At 38.6% G+C, this 22,909-nt stretch overlaps 1 protein-coding gene across 6 annotated transcripts in view; it reads right to left on the bottom strand.

Moving 5' to 3' along the window:
* Window positions 1-22,909, bottom strand: part of APAF1 (apoptotic peptidase activating factor 1) — a 101,171-nt gene that overhangs the window by 4,894 nt on the left and 73,368 nt on the right. For all 6 annotated transcript variants that reach the window (XM_055576480.1, XM_055576472.1, XM_055576462.1 and 3 more), the window contains 6 exons: window positions 21,300-21,416; window positions 19,276-19,401; window positions 12,703-12,822; window positions 12,275-12,400; window positions 7,814-7,939; window positions 5,867-6,013 (listed from right to left, as the gene is read on the bottom strand). In XM_055576480.1, coding sequence (XP_055432455.1) covers window positions 5,867-6,013; window positions 7,814-7,939; window positions 12,275-12,400; window positions 12,703-12,822; window positions 19,276-19,401; window positions 21,300-21,416 — 762 coding nt within the window. The remainder of the gene's footprint in view (window positions 1-5,866; window positions 6,014-7,813; window positions 7,940-12,274; window positions 12,401-12,702; window positions 12,823-19,275; window positions 19,402-21,299; window positions 21,417-22,909) is intronic.

Consider the following 22,909-nt stretch of genomic DNA (forward strand, 5'->3'; position numbering starts at 1 on the left):
GCAGACACAGGCTACCTAGAGCCCATTACAGCCACAGCTGGACTGAATTCTGTCTGCATGTCCTCAGTAGAATGGCAAGAACAATCCTCTATGTAGTCAAGTAGTCCTGACTACTCATAATAGGAGCTGCAGAACAGAATAGGTTCTCTCTACTGAATCCTTTCACTTGGAGTGATTCAAGAGCCCATGACCAAATTTTTTATTTGGGCTTCCCTAGTGGCTCAGTGGTAAAGAATCTGACTGCCAATGCAAAAGACACAGGTTAGATCCTTAATACAGGAAGACCCCACATGCCTTGGAGCAACGAAGCCACACCTCTTGAGCCTGTGCTCTGAGGCATAGGAGCCACAACTACTGAGCCCACGTGTCATAGAGCTGGTGCTCTGCAGCAAGAGAAACCACAGCAATGAGAAGCCCATGCGTTGCAATTAGAGAGTAGACCCTGCTCACCACAACTAGAGAAAAGCCTGTGCAACAACGAAGACCTAGCACAGCCAAAAATAAAAACATAATTTGTTTTAAAAAGTCTATACATGTATTTGCCAAATAAATACTGAACATTCAACTGCAGGAGGTACTCGGACCAAGTCCTTCCTTTCTCCTCCCAATTGTTGAGCTGGCTAAGATTATAATAATATTTATATTCTATTACCAAATGGAGATCATGATGCTTTACCTATATATCACAGCTAAGGCAAGAGACCATGTACATGAACAACTTCTGAAAAGGCCTCAGGTACATCAAGATTCTGATAATTATAAATGCAATGGTCACTTCTGTATCCGTGGCAATGCCCAGTATTCTGCCTTGCTCGTGTGACTGGATCAACTATTCATGTTCACTATTGGTCATGCTAACTGGTAAAAGCATACCTGTGGACTTAAGTAAAGCAACATGTACTACCTTGAAATTTTCCAGAACTAACAATTTTGCACTATAAAACAGCAGTATAATCAAGACTGCGGACGACAGCCACTAAAGGCAAATCATAGAGATCAGCTGGTCCAAGGAAGCCAGGGCTGAGAGAGAAGAAAGGCGTTGTCACTGTGGATGACACTGCTAGCAGGTGGCAGAAGGGGAACAGATATCTGGTTTCCCCTTTGTGCACCCATACCCTTCCCACTATTAAACCTCTCTGCTTGGAAAAACTACCCCACAGTCATTAATGTGACCATGGATGAAAACACAATATTAAACAGGACTCTCTTTTTGGCCATACCACACAGCATGCGGGACCCTTAGTTCCCTAACCAGTGATTTAATCTATGCCCCCCTGCAGTGGAAGCATGGAGTCTTAACCACTTAAACAGGACTTACGCAGGGGACTTCTAGGGCAGTGCAACTGCTCTGCATAATACTACAATGGTGGACATGTCATTATACATTCATCAAAATTCACAGAATGTACAATACCAAGAGTGAATCCTAACAGAAATTATGGACTTTAGTGATAATGAACATTCATCAGTTATAACAAATGTACCCTCTGGTGGAGGATGTTGATAGTGGGGAGGCTTATATGTGGAGGTGGTGGGGTATATGAGAACTCTGTACTTTTCAACCAACTTTACTGCGAAACTAAATTTGCTCTAAGAAATAATTTTTTTTTAGAAATAGCAGGTAAAGGAAAGGATACATTGGGAATTGGGGACTAACAGGTACAAACTACTATATATAAAATAGATAAGCAATAAGGACCTACTGTTACAGCACAGAGAATTATATTCAACACCTATATTATAAATATATATATAACTGAACCATTTTGCTGTACAACTGAAACACTAAATCAACTATACTTCACTTTTTTAAAAACAGAAAAAAATAGCTAACATTTACTCAGGTACACAATGTGCCACCATGTATATGTACTTTACATGTATTAACTCCTTTAACCCTCCCAACCCTATGAGGTAGGTATGATTATTATACCGATTTTATAGATGAGAAATCATCTTATGCAAGATCACAAATCTAATGAGTGGCAGAGCTAGGCTCTGAATTCAGGCAGTCTGCCCCAAGGTTCATTCTCCTGAACTTAATATTCTGTTGCCTCTAAGTAATGGCAAACCTGTACTTATCACCATGTATTTAATATTTCAAATCAGCCATTCTCCTCATGAGTATAACTTACGGTGGATTTCTTGCCTTTCTAACAGGATGTACTCTGTGGTATAACACAAGTAAATCACATTATTTTTAACTTATAAATAGAAATAATTTTAAAAGTTAAGAGCTTTTTAGCTACTGGATACACACTTTATCTTACTGACATTCAATTTATATAGCTTGGGTTATAAACAGACTCAAAAGGCCTATTTTCTTGGGTACTACAGCAGCTATTTCTTTTTACTTTTTAATTTGCTTTGTGCTTTTGCACAGTCTCATTAACATGCTGGGTAGACTCAGGCTGGGCTATATCATAATCAGTTTAACCATGCTGGTAACCAAACCAGAAGAAAGAATAGCCTGTCACTGAAATATACAGACTGAATACATAGGCTATAGGTTCTTTCACGCTCAAGACATAACTCTACAGACGTTGATTCTGCTGTTTATCTCGTGCTTCTCTAGGAACGCTGGCTATCTAGTCACTGATCTCTATTCTATCTTGTAAGCCAGACTCACAATTCTGTGACAGTCTTCTATGGGGCCCAGAGCATCAAAAGACAGGGTATCTAGAAGCTCAATGTCAAAGCTGAGCAGTTAAGTTTTTCACCAGTTAATACAGCTAAAGACTCCCAGCTTCAAACACAAAAACAGCAATGCTGCTCCCCTAAGAATTATCCTCGGAGCAGTTTCTCTCTACACTCAAGGAGGACAAGGGGTAACAGTATCTCAATCCCCCAATAACTAAATAAAGGTGTGCCTTTCTTTGCTGCTACTGTTTAGTCACTGAGTCAGGCCCATGACCCCATGGGCCTTTATTTAGGTACAGGCTAATGCAACATTTTGTGAACTACAGTGTACTTTCAATGTAAACTCGTAAAATGAATCACAACACACATCCTCTCATAGAGCTAAAAACTGCCCTCTGACTTCTCTTTTTTACAAGCTAGAGTATTCATTAAATAAAATTGCATTTATATAGGTGCCATATATCCAAAAACTTCAATTCAGTCATTCAGATATTTTTGAACATCTATACTGTGCTAATTTTCAAATTACACCACAACTGCACTCATTTCACATGCTAGTAAATGCTCAAAATTCTCCAAGCGAGGCTTCAACAGTACATGAACCGAGAACTTCCAGATGTTCAAGATGAATTTAGAAAAGGCAGAGGAACCAGATATCAAATGGCCAACATCCGTTGGATCATAAAAAGAAGCAAGAGAATTCCAGAAAAACATCTACTTCTGCTTCATTGACTACACTAAAGCCTTTGACTGACTGGATCACAACAAACTGGGGAAAATTATTAAAGGGATGGGAATACCAGACCACCTTACCTGCCTCCTGAAAAATCTATATACAGGTCAAGAAGCAACAGTTAGAACCTGACATGGAACAACGGACTGGTTCCAAATTGGGTAAGGAGTACATCAAGGCTGTATGTTTTCACCGTGATTATTTAACTTTATAAGCAGAATACATCATGCAAAATGCCAAACTGGATGAAGCACAAGCTGGAATCAAGACTGCTGGGAGAAATAGAAGATATGCGGATGACATCACCCTTATGGTAGAAAGAGAAGAGGAACTAAAGAGCCTCTTGATTAAAGTGAAAGAGGAGAGAAAAAGCTTGCTTAAAACTCAAAATTCAAAAAATGATGATCATGAGATCCGGTCCCATCATTTAATGGCAAATAGCAAGCAGATGGGCAAACAATGGAAACAGTGAGAGAATTTATTTTTTTGAGCTCCAAAATCACTGCAGATGGTGACTGCAGCCATGAAATTGAAAGACGCTTGCTCCTTGGAAGAAAAGCTATGACCAACCTAGACAGCATATTAAAAAGCAGAGACGTTACTTTGCCAACAAAGGTCCGTCTAGTCAAAGCTATAGTTTTTCCAGTCATGTATGGATGTTGAGAGTTGGGCCATAAAGAAGGCTGAGCATTGACGAACTGATGCTTTTTAATTGTGGTGTTAGAGAAAACTCTTCAGAGTCCCTTGGACTGCAAGGATATCAAGCCAGTCAATCCTAAAGGAAATCAGTCCTGAATATTCATTGGAAGGACTGATGCTGAAGCTCCAATACTTTGGCCACCTGATGCAAAGAGCCAACTCATTAGAAAAGACCCTGATGCTAGGGAAGATTGAAGGCAGGAGGAGAAGGGGACGCAGAGGATGAGATGGTTGGATGGTATCACCAACTCAATGGACATGAGTTTGAACAAGCTCCAGGAGATGGTGAAGGACAGGGAAGCCTGGCATGCTGCAGTCCATGGGGTTACAAAGAGTTGGACACGACTGAGCAACTGAACAACAATATTGTGCCAGGGGGCTTTCCTGGTAGCTCAGCTGGTTCTCCTGGTCCTTCACCCCTGAGAAGGGACAGGCTACAGACTCCCGTATTCTTGGGCTTCCTGGGTGGCTCAGATGGTAAAGAATCCACCAGCAACTCAGGAGACCTGGGTTTAATCCCTGGGTTGGGAAGATCCCCTGGAGAAGGGAATGGCAACTCACTCCAGTATTCTTGCCTGGAGAATCCCATGGACAGAGGAGCCTGGCGGGCTACAGTCCATGGGGTCGCAGAGAGTCAGACACAACTGGGCAATGAAGCACAGTTGTGAAGTACACAACACTACACTACAGTACACATACACTACAGTATGTAAGTACACATACCGTACTAGACAATTAGAATCATCTCCTACCCTTGAACGTTTTCAGGAAGAAAAACACAGTATCACAAGATCTAATTCAACAGCATTCTATATTAAGCGATCAGTACAATATACAGTACCATCTTCAAACCCCTTTTACACATCAACTACTACTCAAAAGGCTCAACTCCAACATCCCTTCCCCAGGAACCCTCTGTCGTCTCCTTTGTGCTTCCAATATCCTTCTGCAGACATGTCCTAGAACCCCTCTTACACTTCCCCCAAAGACTGTCAACCACCTAGGCAAGAACCAAGTTTTAAACTCTGTCCCACACAGGAGAGTCAGCACACAGTGGCACTTAGTACACTCTTAGTGAGGGGATGGATAAAAAGATGCAAGCATCAAAAACAACCCTGAGGCACCACAATATACTCGACAGTGGCCTCAGTATTTACTAATACTAGGTTCGTATGAGCAAATATACTAAGCAATTTTAGGAAATTCACAGCCTCTATGAACATCACTTTCCTCACTTACAAACCAAAGATGATAAAATTTAAGTCTCACAAAGCTGGCTACAAAGATGATGTAAGTAAAGCATTTTCTAAACTATAAAGCAATATGTTGCTGTTGCTATTTTTATTATTATTACTACTATAATGATAGTATAATACTATTATTACTATTTTTATTATTGTTACTACTACTATTACCACTAATACTTAAGAAAAAAAAATTCACAAATAAAAAAATTTTTTAAAGACTTTCAACCAACACAGTTCACAATTAGCAAAGTAGGAAATCAAATCCAGTTAAACACCCTACTTTCTAGTCATTCTGATCGTCTAAGACTTGTATGGGGTGGTATGAAAGCTCTGGTCTGAGAATATCCCTAACACTGTCATCAGAATTTCCGAAAGACCTGAGGAAAGCAGCCTTGTAGATCCATCTTGACACCCAAAACGGGGTAATAGTAACTGCCCCGCCTTTCTGATGGGTTGTATGAGGCCCAACTGAGACACAAGATGTGAAAATAGCTTGGAAAGTAGGGTACAGGCTGCTCTTTTCCTTCAGTCTTTGAGAATCCCTCACCTTGAGATATCCTCCAGCAGAAACAAGCATTTTGGTGTCTGGAGAAAAGCAAAGGTCGGTCACCCAGCCTCCATGAGTAGCAGCTCCTTCTTCTACTGAAATCGGAGCACACAAATGAAGAAGCTCACCGTTTGAGACATTCCATATCTACAAAAGTGATACACAGTTCATTAGCAGGCTTACTCAGAAGTTTTATATCTATCTCATCTGGAAAATATATGGAAATTTTTCTTAAAAATATAATTACAATTCGGTGATACCTTAGTAATTTTTTTAGACTACATTCTTTTTCAAATTAAAAAATATATATACAATTAAAATGCATTACTTATGATATTTACCATTAACTATACTCCAAAAAAAAATAACAAAAGGACTTAAGAGTGATTAATTAGAAAACTGCGACTCTTTCACTGAATAAAAAGAGTATGATAGGAGAAGCAGGGAATAAACAAAAAGGCCTAACAAATTAAACTACCTCAAAAGAACAAAGAATTCTAGTTTAGGATCTAGAATAACAACAGATACAATACAAACACCTAAAGTACACATATTTTAAAACAGTAAGTCCAGTAAGTTTTTTTTTTATACACAGATGTATAATTTTTAATATTTTATATGTATAAAGTAAGGAAGCAAACATATAAACATTCACTAAGATTATTTACTGAACTCCTATAAACCACCTAATTACTAAAAGATACTAATATTTCCATTTACTTCCAGTGATAATATATCAGCAGTACTCTAATTTTTTCAAAGAAACTACACATCAGAATAAGAAAAATAGAGGCATAAATAGCAAAAGAAAATAATAAAAATCATCATTTGTAAATATCTCCCTGGGAAATCCAAGAGAACCAAATGGAAAACTGACTAGAAAGAATTCAGTAAGACAGCTAGATATAAGAGAGAGAGAGAGAGAGAAAGAGAGAGAGAGAGAGATATATATATATATAAAATTAACTGCTTTCCTGTATTTTTGAAAAATCAAGTGGAAAAACAAAATTTTTTTTAATGTACTAAAGAAAATTTTTTGAATAGCACTTAAAGAGAGACAATTTTTACCTTTAGGGCTTTCTGGAAAATGAAACACTGCCTTATAACCAATAAAGAGGTCCTTTCATCCAGAGATGAGGACTCAGAGCAAAACCAATGTTCCCAAAGCAGCCCTGCTCCTTCAGCAGGTCTGATATTTGTGAGAATGGCATAGAGATTACTTAGTTGATTACTTAGTTCTTAAGCAAGAGAATCTTCTTTTCCTAGAAGGCCTATCTGATAATGCCTCTGTTCCAGCAAACTGCATACTGTCTCACTCTTCTACATTATATACCTAATTCCCTGAATTTTAATTTCTCTTTCATGAAAAAAAAAAAAAAAAAGACTCTCCTTAATTATACTGGTTACCAAAGCACCCCAATGTCCAATCATTTTCAACCACCCAGTGCTTCCAATACAACCAGCAGCAAAGAGCCCCATGAGGACAGCAACAGGCCCTACTCTAAATGTTGACTATTTAATGGATACAGTGCTAAAGAGGCCTTTCAGTGCAGAAAACAGCAGAATTGCAATTCATTTATAATCTAGGTAACAATTTACAAAAATTATTCTCCTCAAATTCTGCCACTAAAAACAATCTTTGGTTCAGATCCAGGAATTAGGATGAATCATTCTCAAGCTAACAGCTGAGAGCCACCTGCAAATAACTAGGGCATCTGCCTTCTCACATACATAGGAAACGCTTCTAACTCTAAAACGAATTCTTTTCTGCAGTGGAGTGCAGCTGTGAACACAACGTGCACAGGAAACAGAACAAAGCATGCCTCATCCAACCAGAACCCCATAGCCTGTGCTTCCCTGTTACATTAACAAAGAGCCCCGATGTGGTACAGAGGACCAGCCGCAGCTATAAGAAAAACAGTGCTTTCATGTCAGCAAACACCTTACCCTGATTTCTCCATTGTCATCTCCAGTCGCCAAAAAGGTATTGTCCACAGAGAAGGAAGAGCAGCGCACACAGCCTTTGTGGCCTCTCAATTCATGAAGAGGAGAAAGGAGTTCAAAACTCCAAATCTGGAAGGCAATTCAGATTGTTTAGGAATCTCGAAATAAGCAACTACAAACCCTGCCTCGAGTGCTGTGTGTATTAGTTGCTCAGTCTGACTCTGCAACCCCATGGACTGTAGCCAGCCAGGCTTCTCTGTCTATGCAATTCTCCAGGCAAGAATACAGGGGTGGGTCACCATTCTCTTCTCCAGGGGATCTTCCAGACCCAGGGATTGAACCCAGGTCTCTCGCCTTGCAGACAGATTCTTTACTGGCTAGTTAGACATAAATTCAATCATATGAAGTACTAATATTCAGCAGTTTATAACCTTTTATGAGAGGCCCAAATGCCAATTAGCAACCTTGTTAATATTTTAGTTTCCCTTTAATTATTCAGGTAAACTTCAGCATAAACATCAAAGTCACAGCTTCCTTAACTTCTTTCGACTCAGAAGGAAGAACAGCAAAATGGTCTACAGAGTGAAGAAGACTTGAGTGGAGTGCTGGCACCACAATTTATTAGTTCCTTGGCCTAGGACAACCACATGAGCTTCTCTGGCTTGTTTCTGTATCTGTATGATGGGAATAGTAACACCTGTAGAATGAAAATTAAATGAGATAATAGGGACTGAAATTCCTAGCCTATCCTTAGTTCTTCACTTTCTGCCATAAGGGTGGTGTTATCTGCCTATCTGAGGTTATTGATATTGGCAATCTTGATTTCAGCTTGTGCTTCATCCAGCCCAGCCTTTCTCATCATGTACTCTGCATATAAGTTAAATAAGCAGGGTGACAATATACAGCCGTGATATACTCCTTTCCTGATTTGGAACCAGTCTGTTGTTTCATGTCCAATTCTAACTATTGCTTCCTGACCTGCATACAGATTTCTCAAGAGGCAGGTAAGGTGGTCTGGTATTCCCATCTCTTGAAGAATTTTCCACAGTTTGTCATGACTGACACAGTCAAAGGCTTTGGCATAGTCAATAAGGTAGAAGTTTTTCTGGAACTAACTTTCTTGCTATTTCGATGATCCAACGGATGTTGTCAATTTGATCTCTGGTTCCTCTGCCTTTCCTAAATCCAGCTTGAACATCTGGAAGTTCATGGTTCACATACTGTTGAAGCCGCACTTGGAGAATTTTAAGCATTACTCTACTAGCAAGCGAGATGAGTACAATTGTGCAGTAGTTTGAGCATTCTTTGGCATTGCCTTTCTTTGGGATTGGAATGAAAACTGACCTTTTCCAGTCCTGTGGCCACTGCTGAGTTTTCCAAATTTGCTGACATATTGAATGTAGCACTTTCACAGCATCATCTTTTAGGATTTGAAATTGCTCAACTGGAATTCCATCACCTCCACTACCTTTGTTCATAGTGATCCTTCCTAAGGCCCACTTGACTTCACATCCCTGGATGTCTGGCTCTAGGTGAGTGATCACACCATCGTGATTATCTGGGTCATGAAGATCTTTCTTTGTATAGTTCTTCTGTGTATTCTTGCCACCTCTTCTTACTAACTTCTGCTTCTGTTAGGTACATTCTGTTTCTGTCCTTTATTGTGCCCATCTTTGCATGAATATTCCCTTGGTATCTCTAATTTTCTTGAAGAGATCTCTAATCTTTCCCATTCTATTGTTTTCCTCTATTTCTTTGTACTGATTGATCACTGAGGAAGGCTTTCTTATCTCTCCTTGCTGTTCTTTGGAACTCTGCATTCAAATGGGTATATCTTTCCTTTTCTCCTTTGCCTTTCGAATCTCTTCGTTTCATAGCTGTTTGTAAGGCCTCCTCAGACAACCATTTTGCCTTTTTGCATTTCTTTTTCTTGGGGATGGTCTTGATCACTGCCTCCTGTACAATGTCACTAAACTCCATTCACAGTTCATTGGGCCCTCTATCAGAACTAATCCCTTGAATCTAGTTCTCACTGTATAATCATGAGGATTTGATGAAGGTCATACCTGAATGGTCTAGTGGTTTTCCCTATTTTCTTCAATTTAAGTCTGAATTTGGCAATAAGGAGTTCACGATGTGAGCCACAGTCAGCTCCCAGTCTTGTTTTAGCGGACTGTATAGAGCTTCTCCATCTTTGGCTACAAAGAATATAATCAATCTGATTTCGGTATTGACCATCTGGTGAGGTCCACGTATAGAGTCTTCTCTAGTGTTACTGGAAGAGGGTGTTTGCTATGAGCAGTGCATTTGCTTGGCAGAACTCTATTAGCCTTTGCCCTGCTTCATTCTGTTACTCCAGGTATTTCTTGACTTCCTACTTTTGCATTCCAGTCCCCTATAATGAAAAGGACATCTTTTTTGGGTGTTAGTTCTAAAAGGTCTTGCCGGTCTTCATAGAACTGTTCAACTTCAGTTTCTTCAGCATTACTGGTCGGGGCATAGACTTGGATTACTGTGATATTGAATGATTTGCCTTGGAAATGAAGAGAGATCATTCTGCTGTTTTCAAGATTGCATCCAAGGACTGCATTTTGGACTGTTGTTGACTATGATAGCTACTGCATCTCTTCTAAGGGATTCTTGCCCACAGTAGTAGATATAATGGTCATCTGATTTGAATTCACCCATTCTAGTCCACTTTAGTTCGCTGATTCCTAAAATGTTGATGTTCACTCTTGCCATCTCCTGTTTGAGCACTTCCAATTTGCCTTGATTCATGGACCTAATATTCCAGGTTCCTATGCAATTGCTCTTTACAGCATCAGACTTTGCTTCTATCACCAGTCACATTCACAACTGGGTGTTGTTTTTGCTTTGGCTTTGTCTCTTCATTCTTTCTGGAGTTATTTCTCCACTGAACTCCAGTAGCATATTGGGCACCTACCAACCTGGGGAGTTCATCTTTCAGTGTCCTCTATCTTTTTGCCTTTTCATACTGTTCATGGGGTTCTCAAAGCAAGAACACTGAAGTGGTTTGCCATTCCCTTCTCCAGTGGACCACATTTGTCAGAACTCTCCATCATGACCCTACTATAATCCCTATACCAACCTACTATCTTGGCAGAAAGATGCTGTTCTTTTCCTTCCAATATTCTCCCTGGTGGTTCTGTCATCACCATTTAACAAGCACATACTGAAAAAATGTTCCAGAGCAAAGAACTGGTAGTACAAAGATAACCAGACTCAGTCCCTGACCTTGAAAAGTTTCTACTTTAATCATAAATGGCTGAGCAAACAGTGGTATGAAGTAAATGATTAACATGAGAACATGTAATAGGAACACTTAAGGTAGAACAGCTAATCCTGCCTGAAGGCCAGGAAAGAGTTCACTGAAGAATTGACCTCAAATGCTGATCTAAAAGAATGAGTCACGATGCATTGATATAAAAAAGAATAAAAGGTTGAGTTGAGCCAAAGATAACAGTGTGCACAAAAAGGTGGAAGTAGAAGTAGTCTGGCACAGAGGAAACAATTTAGCAGAAAGAGACAAAGATAAGCTAAGGATATAGGCTTGTAAACCACCAAGTCTCAGAGGAGCTTCAACAGGGCACTTGGGCAGCAGCAGGGAAGATAAATTGGAAGAGGCGCAGACCAGTGGCAGGTCCACCAATAAAAGAGGACAGCCTGGTCTTAGGGGTGGGGAAAATGAAGAGAATAAGGATCCAAGAGACACTGAGTAGTAATCAATAGAACACAGAAGACAGGAAAGTCCCAGGAAATTCCAAGGTTTATAGTTTGGAAAGATGGACAGATAACAATGCCATTAACAAAGATGAAGAAAAAAGAATAGGATGGAGTCTTCAGTGTCCCCGAGCAGCAGCATCATTTCACTGGAATATGATTTTCAGAAGCATCAGTTTACATCGATTACAAAAAATTTAACTGTGGGTGTACAATTAAATGTAAGTCTCTTTCAATACTTTTTATCCCTATAATATGCAGTAGATGCTGCCTTTGATTACTAACAGACAAAAATATATCAGTAAAGGAGAAATCAAAAGTCCTCAATGTCATTCACTTAACATATCTGGTACAAACTAAATGCCAATGGTCATCCTCCAAAAATTCACAAGAGACAGACATGTAGACAGAATATTATTTTTCTCTTTTACACATTAGTTAGTGTTCGTCACTCAGTCATGTCCGATTCTTTGCAAACCCATGGACTATAGCCCACCAGGCTCCTGTGTCTATGAAATTCTCCAGGTAAGAATTCTGCAGTGGGTAACTATTCCCTTCTCCAGAGGATCTTCCCAACCCAGGGATCAAACCCAGGTTGCCTACATTGCAGATGGAGTCTTTACCATCTGAGCCACCAGCGAAGTATTTTACACATTAGTTAGACTCACAATACATAACCAACACTCAAGTTTTAGGCATGCACCTTTCACCCAATTGACCTACCTTTGCAGTCTTGTCAGCAGAGGTAGAAGAAAACTTAGTAGCGTCAGAGGAAATATCACAAGAAAGAACGGTATCCTGGTGACACAGGAAATCTTTTTCTATTCTTCTGGTAATAATATTCCATACCTTCAAAGAAAAACTCAGAAGTTGACACTTTTCAGAACACATTGTATTACTGAGCATAATTAGCCAGAAAACAAGAGCTTTAGCACACTGGTTGTTCTGACCTCTTTAAGTGCCTTTTAGTACAAATGTTCATAGACACAAAGCAGATGTAGATGATGGCAATAAACAGAAAACAGGCATTTCTACTTTAGAAATTTAAAAATTTAAGTATTTACATATCAGCCATCTGCTTTTGGCTGTCACTATATAATCAATACAACAGTAAAATATTTCTTAACAAAGAAACGTCTGTTAGAAATTACCTTTACTGTTCCATCAAATGACCAGGTAAGAAGTCTTGAATTTTTCAAGAGTCTAAAGTCTTTCACTGTTTCCTGGTGGGCTTGGAGAAAGAAAGGGTCCTCTGATTGCCAGTTCCATATCTGAATATCAAAGAAATAAGTCTGTTATAACCCTTTTCCAAAAACACCCCATTAGAAGGGTAGGGGAGAAGCATTCCCTTGTCTGAAGTCTTTCATCTGCATGGCACTTCAGTAAAATATAGACAAGAACCAAATAAGAATATGGTATCCCCATTTTACAGAGAGAGAAGAGAAAAGCTGGAGCTAATTAACTTGACTAAGGGCAAAATAAAATATTTTTCCTCCTAAATAAAATTTGTTTCCTTCGGTTGCTTGGAGAGCAGTTAATTATATCAGAAGATAGAGAAAAGTCACAATATGCCAGTGAGCTCACCATCTGATTAAATTTTCCAAAGAAAATTATCCCAATTACATATTCACAGATATCTGAAGCTCACAAGCTAGGCCAAGCCCTGATTCCAGCTCAACTGAAACTACTCAATCCTACTGGTTCTACTGCCTGTGAAGGTCCACTGACCGGAGCAGCTTCAAACCAGGTTGTGGGATTTCTGAGCTTCAGATATCTTAGCTAGCCCCCAATACAATCTTCAAAATGACAAGTGATACAGTAGATCATTTTTCACACGGCATTCCAGGAAGAACTCCTCATGACACAAGGGAAAGAGAAGAGACTGCAATGTTGGAGACAGGGCATTCGAAGTAGGCTTGAGAAATGAACTGGAATTATGATTCACAAACGGAGGAGGGCATTTCAAACACACACTATGAATGCTTGAGTTAAAGCACAGGAGCAGGAAAAGGTGGAAAGGTTAGAGGGACCTGTTCACAGTTTAATCTGGCTGGAGTACAGGATATGCAGAAGGAACGGTAGTGGGGAAAGGTTGAGAAGATATTCTAAGAAACAGCCCAGAAAGCCTGAAGCTAGACTTCTGGGCTTCAGGCAATTAGTCAGTCTCCCATAGAACTTTCTTCTTTTTTTATTTTAACATAAGAGATAAAAAGATAAAGAAAAAGCAGCCACCATCTCAGGTATGCACATTAATAATATTCTGGGTCTAGTTTCTGACTAGTGAAGGTTAAACAGTAGAAATCCCTTTGAGGCTTTTTCTATCAGGCTTAGACCAAATCGTAAAAGAAATTACATCTCTCTTACCCTCTTTCTTTACTCCTCTATCCTCCACTTTTAGCAGCCACCCTCCCACCTCCACCACGCCCTGGCTCTCAGACATCTCCATCTTTTCTGTCTCTGAGTGCCCATTCGTGGAAGCAAGGTTATCTTGTATGAGAGCAAGGGAACTTAAGAGAGGAGCTGGAAGTGAGAGTAATTCTGAGGAGAATGAATTGGGAATTTCGGTATTTTAAGAGCTCAATAAGATATGCTAAGGTGAGGGGGAAGAAACAGAAGCTTTCTGGCTCCCCAAATCATATCAGGAAAAAAGGCACCTTGTGTGACTAAACATAAAATACCCTGGGCCATTGTCATAGGAAGTTTCTGGCTCCCTCCTTCAACTTTCTGGGCTTTAGTGGCCTAGAAGATAAGTGGTTTCTATTAACAGCTCCTCCTGGTTGACTGGTACTGCCATTCCTAGCTGTGTCTGACTCAGTGTTCATTCCTGACTGAGGTTCTTACTGCTATCCTCCACATCAAGAAGTCAGAGAGCCCTCCTGAGCAGACATAACAAAGAATTTGACAATCGCTGAGGGTGAAGAGACTAGCCTTAGCAGATTTTTTTTTTTTTGGTAGTTGCTTTCTGATAAGGCAATGATGACAAAGATACTTTTTTGTTGGACTTAAATGTCCTGTGCTAATCGAATCATCTTATATAACAGCTAAACTTCTACCAACATTAGTCAAATGTATAAAGGTTGAGTCTGGCTATGTCTCTACCATTAGCTGTAATTTTTACAATGTATGTACACTAGAATTTTTTCAGCTATATAAGTTTAATGTTTTAAAATGCTAAAGAATCTTTTATACCTGTAAGAATCAATATATTCTCAATCTCAGGTGAACACAGCTACTATTTGGGCTTTATTTACATCCAGGTAAAAAGGTCAAAAACTACCAAAATAGACCTTAATATTTACAGCTCTAGGTGCTATCATCAGGAGAGATGATTCTTCAAATTTTGGCAATAACTTTAGTTCAGCTTGACAAAGATTTACCAAATCCCTACTACCACATAGGCACTAGGGATACAAAGATGATTAAAATAAACCTCCAAAATGGTGACTGTGTGAGGTATTTGCATATTTGTTAGCTTGGTGGTGGTAATTATTTCACAATGTATACATATATCAAATCATCACATTATATGTCTTAAACATACTACAATTTTGTCAATTCAACCTCAATAAAGCTGGGGGGTGGGGGAACCAAACCTCCAATTGATTATTGACTAAAACACTAAAAAACTAAAACAAAAACCCAACCGATCAATTCTTAGAAATACCTACCAAGAATTGTTACGTGAATGTATACACATTAAAACATTTTAAATGTAAAAAGTATTCTGAGTAGAGCAGAAAGAGAGGATGAAACACAACTCATTTCTAAAAATAACTTAACTCAGATTCTAAAAATATTCATAGATATTATTTCTCCCTCTGGCTGAGAACATCTGATCTTCAAGCAGGTCATAAAGCCTATGGCTTTAGCTTTTGACAAAAAGGCTATACAGTATATAATGTCTCAGCTGAATTTCATCAGATATAGCTTAGTTTTACCCATTTCAAAGCCATCTGGAGAGGAAGAAAAGTGAATATTACACTGAGTTTCACAGCTAATACACTGCTATCATGGGATTCCATAATGAGTAAGTCTCTGTACTAAAGGCAAACTTCATTCCAACCATATAGGACTCACAAAGACATAAAAGACTTTTTTTCCAAAATAGTTTCTAATAGTATAAAATACATGTGGGAAATACATAAATATATAAAAGAATACATACTAACTTCTGTTGAACATATGCATTTATCTCCTTTACTTCTAAACCCCACTAAAATGACAAAGTCAGGAGAATGAGAAAGAAAATAACAAAACAGAGGCTATAAAGCAGGAGAATGGTAACTGGCTTTGTAGAACCAGGAAAACAGAATCCTAAAAGCATCAGAAAGACAAAAGCAACAAAACTGACACTAAAGAATTCCCCAAATGCTCAGGAACTGAGGTCACTAAAAGTACATCAAGAGGTTAGAAGGAGGGTAGGTCTGAAAACAGAAGTATCAGTAGCTGTGGGAAGATGGCAGTGGTATGGGTAGCTCCCTGAAGCCTCCATTAAGAGCAGACAAAGCAACTAAAACAGCAAATCCAAAACTGCACAGGCAACATCAACAAGAAGACCGTGTTAAGTGACAAAGTAGCATCACACACCACAAGATACGAGAGCTGTAAGACTCGTGTGGTACCAGCATCTATATAGGTAGAAGCAGAGGAAAGCATGGAGAGTCCACAAACCTAAAACCAGGAGAATCCCCAGACAGCCAAGTGCCATTCACTGGAAAGTGCAAAGGACCCATGGGGAACAGCAGGAGAAATTTAATGCAAGGTGACTGTGGTATAGTCTGAAAGGGCTAAAGCAGTCTGGACCCTACGAACTCTCAAAAGTAAAGGGGACAGGGCCACTGGTAGCCCAGTGGCTGGGACTCTGCACTCCCGATGCAGGGGGCCTGGGTTCCATCCCTGGTCTAGGAACTAGTAGATCCCACATGCCACAACTAGGACCTGGTACAGCCAAATAAATATAAAAAACTGGAGCAATCCTACAATAAGGAGGGGCTGTTGGGAAGAGAATTCAAAGTGAGCAAAACAAGGATGAAGGCAGAAGAGGAAAGGAGAGGTCTCAATGAAAATGAGGGAGGGGGAGAGAACGAAAGGATCTGATCAGAACAAGGCTGAATTTTTAATGCTTTAGGAAAACAACAGAAGAAACTGCAGAGCTGTGAAGCTAGAAAGGCTGTCCTTTCCCATCCCTTGAAAGAGTTCAAGAAAACTGACTTCATGTAAAAGGAAAACAAGTCACTATTGAATACCAAAGTCATTATGAGGGGGAAAAAAGGGAATAAAGTAGTGCAGAATAATGCTCCTAAAACAAGCTAGAAAGAAGACTCTCTGGATTCAAGGATGGCTGAGGGTGGGACTGCAGTTGTGAGAACAGGGGGAGCGGCGAAGGTCTGTACACTAAGCGCTGAGACACTGCGCCACCTGCAGCCCCCCCTCCTCCTTCCCCTCTGAGCTCTAGAGCCTGCATGCAGGGTCTACACCCTCCAGGCAGAAGACGGGAGACTCCTCTCTAGGAATCCGACAAGACCAAGACAGACCTAAAGACACAGACAACAAAGTTTTCCATCCAGATCACCTTTCAGAGAAGGTCTCAGTCAACAAAGAGCATCCCAATCAGCATTTTAGCATCCATCTCTGGGTAGTAGATGACCACCACACAGCTGAGGAAAGCCTTTAAATAAGAGGCCAAAACAACCAAAAAGAAAATAAAAGCTGGGACTTCCCTGGTGGGCCAGTGGCTAAGACTCCACACTCCCAATGTAGGGGTGTGGAGGTTCAATTGATTAGGTTCAATCCCTAGTCAGGGAACTGGATCCTACATGCCACAACTAAGATCAAAGATCCCATGTGCCACAGCAAAGAACCAGGACAGCCAAACAAATAAATATATTTGTAAAGAAAGAAAAACAAACAACTTGGAGGGAAGAACAACTATGAAGGAAAATTAAATCTTGACAGAAAAATTATATATAACACATATTATATCATTTATATATTATTTGGGCTTCCCTGGTGGTTCAGTCAGTAAAGAATCAGCCTGCAATGCAGGAGACTTGCCTGCAATGCAAAAGACCCAGGTTCGATCCCTGGGTTGGGAAGAAACCCTGGAGGAGGAAACAGCAATCCACTTCAGTATTCTTGCTTAGAGAATGCCATGGACAGAGGAGCCTGGCAGGCTACAGTCCATGGAGTCACAAGAGTCAGACATAGCGATTAAACCACCATATATTATTTACATATCCATCTATCCTCAGAGAAGAAGATATTTCATCTACAAAACAAGAATACATACATACTCTCAAAAAGAATAAATAAAAATAGAAAGGCTCTCCAGCATTAAAAATATACCAAATGAAAAGCTCAAAGAAAGGGACAGACGATAAAGCTGAGGAAACGTCCTAAGAAATAGAGCACAGTATACAAAAAGATGAAATGTAGAAAAAGAAAATCAGATGATCAGTCCAGGAGATCCAGTATCTGAATAAGGGATAACAGAAAAAAGAAGTATATGGAAGGCAGGGGGTGTCAAAGAAATAATTCAAATAAACCTCTCTGAATTGAAAAACATAAGTTTCCAAACTGAGAAAGGTAGTGAAAGCCCAAAACAATGGACGAAATAAACACACTATGACACACCATCATGAAATTTCACAATTCTAAGGACAAACGAAAGATCCTAAAACCTTCCAAAGAGAAAGATTAGGAATCAGAATGGCTTCAGACTTCTCAACATGAGCTCTGAAATCTGGAAGAAAATAGAACATTGTCTTCAAGGTTTAGGGTAAAATAATTTCCAACTACAACCAGGTTAAGCGTTTCCTGAACTGCACTAAGGCAGAAAAGGCATCCGTAGTACACTTGTCACCTGTTCTACTTAGTCTGAACAGTGACACCAATGACCTAAACAAAATTTTTTTGGTATTGTGTTGGGGGGAGGGGGATTGACAAAAGGGTGGGTGCACACTCTGGAGTTAAGCAGGAGGAGGAAAAAAGCTAAATTTTCATCTTAATATGAAAAATTCAATAAATTGTCAAAGCTAAAAATCAAGAATTAGCACTATAAGTATGCACTGTGGGGGCATGAAGATAAATACCAAAAAAAAAAAAAAACATCTAAAAGCTAAAAGCAGTGCTTTAAGAGAAAGAGAAATGCGGGAGTCTGCTTTTGTTAAAGAGCCTTGTAGTACTATTTGAGTTTTAAAAGTATATGTACTAGAACTTTGATTAAAAATAAAGTTTAAAAGAACATATAGTAGGCTTAAGGCCTCTATACCCACAATTCTTAGCTTTGGTAAACAATTCTTTTTCACAGGATTTTATAATAAAATCCTATAATAAATATCTTACTCTTAAAGGAAACAATGAAAATATTTCAATCTAAAATAATTACTATTTTAGTAGTGTAAAGAAAAATAAACTGAAATTACATAAATGTGGCAGGAAGTATATTGACACAAATCCAAACCCCAATACAGGTGGGAGAATACAAATGAATGCTTGATTTTCAAAGTAAACAATTTCCCAGTAGAGGGCTCTGAACCAAACTGCCTGCCTCATGCACAGAAAAATACAGAACAGAATGGGTTTCATTTATGCCCAATGCATAATCTAAAAGGAAGCCCAAAGTCATCTGAAGTTTAAAACATGTGCTGGATTTGAGTCACAACTGAAGTGTTCCCTTGTTGGGATCAGTGTTACACCCATTAGGAGGGCAACCTTCTTCTCACCTGAACTGCAGAATCATCAGAGCTTGAGATAAGAGTCTTTCCATCAGCTGTGAACTGGATGTGCCGAACAGTGGTCTTATGCCCATTCCTGGATTGGAAGATTTTGTTGTTCAGGAGTTCTAAAATCTACAAAGCAGAAAACCACAGAAAAGTTAATACAAGGATATTCAGCAACACCTGAATTACACTCTGAAAATATTAAATCAAAACTAGACTACAGAAGGGCACAGAATTTCCATCTCATAGTGCTTTCAGTTGAACTAAAGACACACAAATGAACAGCACAAAACAGACAAACACATCTGTGCACGCACACACACATCTACACGCTAAAATAAAAAACACTCACTGGAATAACCAGATAGCAGTGGCAACCAGTGGTCCTTCTGAGTACTCAGCTACCCAATTCATCAAACAATGGCAGTCTAAGCTCAGTCTCCAAAAAGCAAATGACATTTAAGATGGATGAGAAGGAAGAAAGAAAAACATCTGTGATGAGAGATGAGGCAATCTCTTTACAAAATAACAGAGACAAGGAAAGATAAAGGATGGTGAGAGAGACAGGTAAAGGAAAAGAGGGTATGAATGGGCTGGAAGGCAGTGCACTAAGGAGACTTAAAAAGGCTAAAGATTAATATGACAAATGCAGAGATTAAGAAAAGTAGAACATAACTCAAAACCTAATGACTATGTCAAAAAGGCTGTCAAATAAATTCACATCAAAAAAGTAGATACGCCCTAAATAAGTACAAGGGATATAATGTACAACATAATAATATGATTAACAGTACTGTATATTATAACTGAAAGTTACTGAGAGTAAATCCTAAGAGTTCTCATTAAAAAGGAAAAATAATTTTCTATTTCTTTAATTCTGTAACTACATGAGATGGCAGATGTTCACTAAACTTATTGTGATAACCATTCCACAATGTAAGTCAAATAATTATGCTGTACAGCTTAAAATAACATACACAGTGTTGCTGTTTAGTCGCTAGGTCATGTCTGACTCTTGTTCGATCCCATGGACTATAACCCGCCAAGCTCCTCTGTCCATGGGATTTCCCAGGCATGAATACTGGAGTGGGCTGCTATTTCCTTCTCCAGGGGATTTTCCCAACCCAGGAATGGAACCCATGTCTTCTACATTGGCAGGCAGACTCTTTACCACTGAGCCACCAGAATGCTATATGTTAATTATATCTCAGTAAAGCTGGAAGGGGAAAAAAACTCAAAAAATATAAATATATATACAGTCTCCTCTTTGTGGGGCAAATGGAACTGGAGAGTATTTGTGTAATTCCTTATCACAATGAAGCCAATGTAAAATAAATGTGGCTAATGCTATAATTAACAAATTAAGAAATAATTCCAAAAAGCCAAGTGAGAAAAAGAAAAACCACCATGTTCTCTGATCTATTACATAGCTAGACAAAATATGCTTCTGTGATGAATTTCACTCGTGATGAAATCACTTTTTTTCCCAAAATGATTTTCATTTTACTATCCTTTTTCCTTCAACCTGATTTTTATTTATTTAATCTTATTTGATAAATTAAGGATTTCAAGTGGTAAACAGGTGTACTTCTAATACCAAAAGCAGGACAGCAAAGATTGGTGAGGTGAGTAAATATAAGGTACCAACACTGAAATTCTTGACGAACCTGATCAGAACCAACATGGAAACAACTTATACCCCTATATGGCTGAGCTTCTAAGAAGAGAAAAAAATGCTCTTTGCATAACTAAATCTCTGAGAGTGTTTAATATAATTCAGGAAAAGCAAGACAATTGGGCAGTGAATAAAGAACACAAAAAGACAAAAAGTATGAGACAGAGCAATAAAAGCAATGTGAAAAATATACAACCATAGGATTGTAAGATTATTTTAAATCTAACAGAGGAATGACTAATATACCATAGAAAGATTTATTTACTAGGTAAGTCTACAAAGCCAGGTGTCTACTTAATTTTAAATAAAAACTATACTGCTCAGAATGCTTCTGCAGACGAGAACTGAATACCTGAATGGCTCCATCTTCACCTCCGAATGCAAGGTACTGAAGATGTGGACTTAAACAACAGCAACTCACTTGAGCTTCAGTTAGGTAATCAATCTGACCTGTGTTTCCATTAATGAGCTAATGAAAAATAAGGCACAATCAGGTATTAGACTGTAAGAGCCATTTTTGTTCTTTAGAACAGAGACTGGAAAATAAAACAGAAAATAAACTGGAAAAATAAAACAGAAAATAACCAACAAGAGCTCCCAGGGGAACAACAAAGCCCTGTTCTATTCTCAGCAGCTGCATTTAGCACTTCACACTTCCATTTCATTTTACTTTTGTGGTTCATATACATTTTCATAAAGTAAAACGAGCTTTAAAAGGTTTAAAAAGCAGCTGCTGTGCCGGCCACCTGAGACACATCTGCCCGATTTGTAATCTCACAGTTGGCTCCACATACTCTTTCCTGTTTCTTCACAGAGCCCATTTTAATAGTGCTATCGTTTGTTAAAATACACTTCTCATTTTTCAAGGAGTTTGGTGAAACAGGACTGAGACAGACATTACATAAAAAGACAAATTAAAATTAAACTGGGTTTTACATCCTCCAAATTCCTCACCAGACAGTGCATAGTAAGGTTTTTTTTTCCTCCTCCTTCTTTTGGGAGAAGGAGGCACTGGGGAAGAACCCATTAGCACAATTTGGGTGGCTGGACTTGTAAGGTATAAACTAAGAGCATCACGTTTCATAGTCTGTACCAAAACTAAAGATTATTTTTTTAAATCCCACTAATAAAAATGCCTATCATTCAACTAAAACATGTGGCCTGGGAAAATATTTCTCAAGCTTAAATCAATTGTTGGATAAATCTAACTAAGCATTACAACCTAAAAGTCCTGAATTATTTTTCAATATGAAATAAGCAATCACCTTTGTTTCAGGGACAAAGATTATAGGATCAATCAATCAAAGTAGCTTTTTCTTTACAATATTTTACCCAGCATGTTCTCTTAGGCATTCAAAATGAAGACTGAACTATTAAAAGGTGAATATCTTTCCTAATCAATTTTCATATTCTTTTAAGTAGTGACTAAAAAAATGTATGTTCACTTTAATGGAATGATTACTGGTCAGTTTATTCTCTAAACTCTTCCACAACCAATGACATAATAAAATGATACTTTTAATAGTCAGATGACTTCTTTAAGTCTTACAATTATGACTACTGCTAAAGAAAGGTTATACAAATTTAATAAAGGTAATACAAGTATTGAACTTGACAAGAAAACTGTAGTGGAAAAAAACCACAACTGGAACAATCAGTCTGCTAAAAATCAGTAATGAGGAAACCACGTTTAATTCCACATTCCCAATTCATACCAGAAATATAGGACATGAGGAGTTTCTCATCAACACATTAAGGACAACAGTAAAACTTGTAAAATACAGAACAAGCTATATTTAAGAGGTGTCTCACAGCTGAACTCTGACCCTCACAGCAGACAAGGAGAAATTACCACATGCCATAGACAATTTATTCCCAGATCTCTGCTTCCTGTATTTGGACTCCACCTTAACCCTTATAAATAAACCAGCTTACAGATTTTTTTTAAATGAAAAGGACCTT

Source organism: Bubalus kerabau, chromosome 1 (genome assembly GCF_029407905.1).
Source record: "Bubalus kerabau isolate K-KA32 ecotype Philippines breed swamp buffalo chromosome 1, PCC_UOA_SB_1v2, whole genome shotgun sequence".
Taxonomy (NCBI): Eukaryota; Metazoa; Chordata; class Mammalia; order Artiodactyla; family Bovidae; genus Bubalus; species Bubalus kerabau.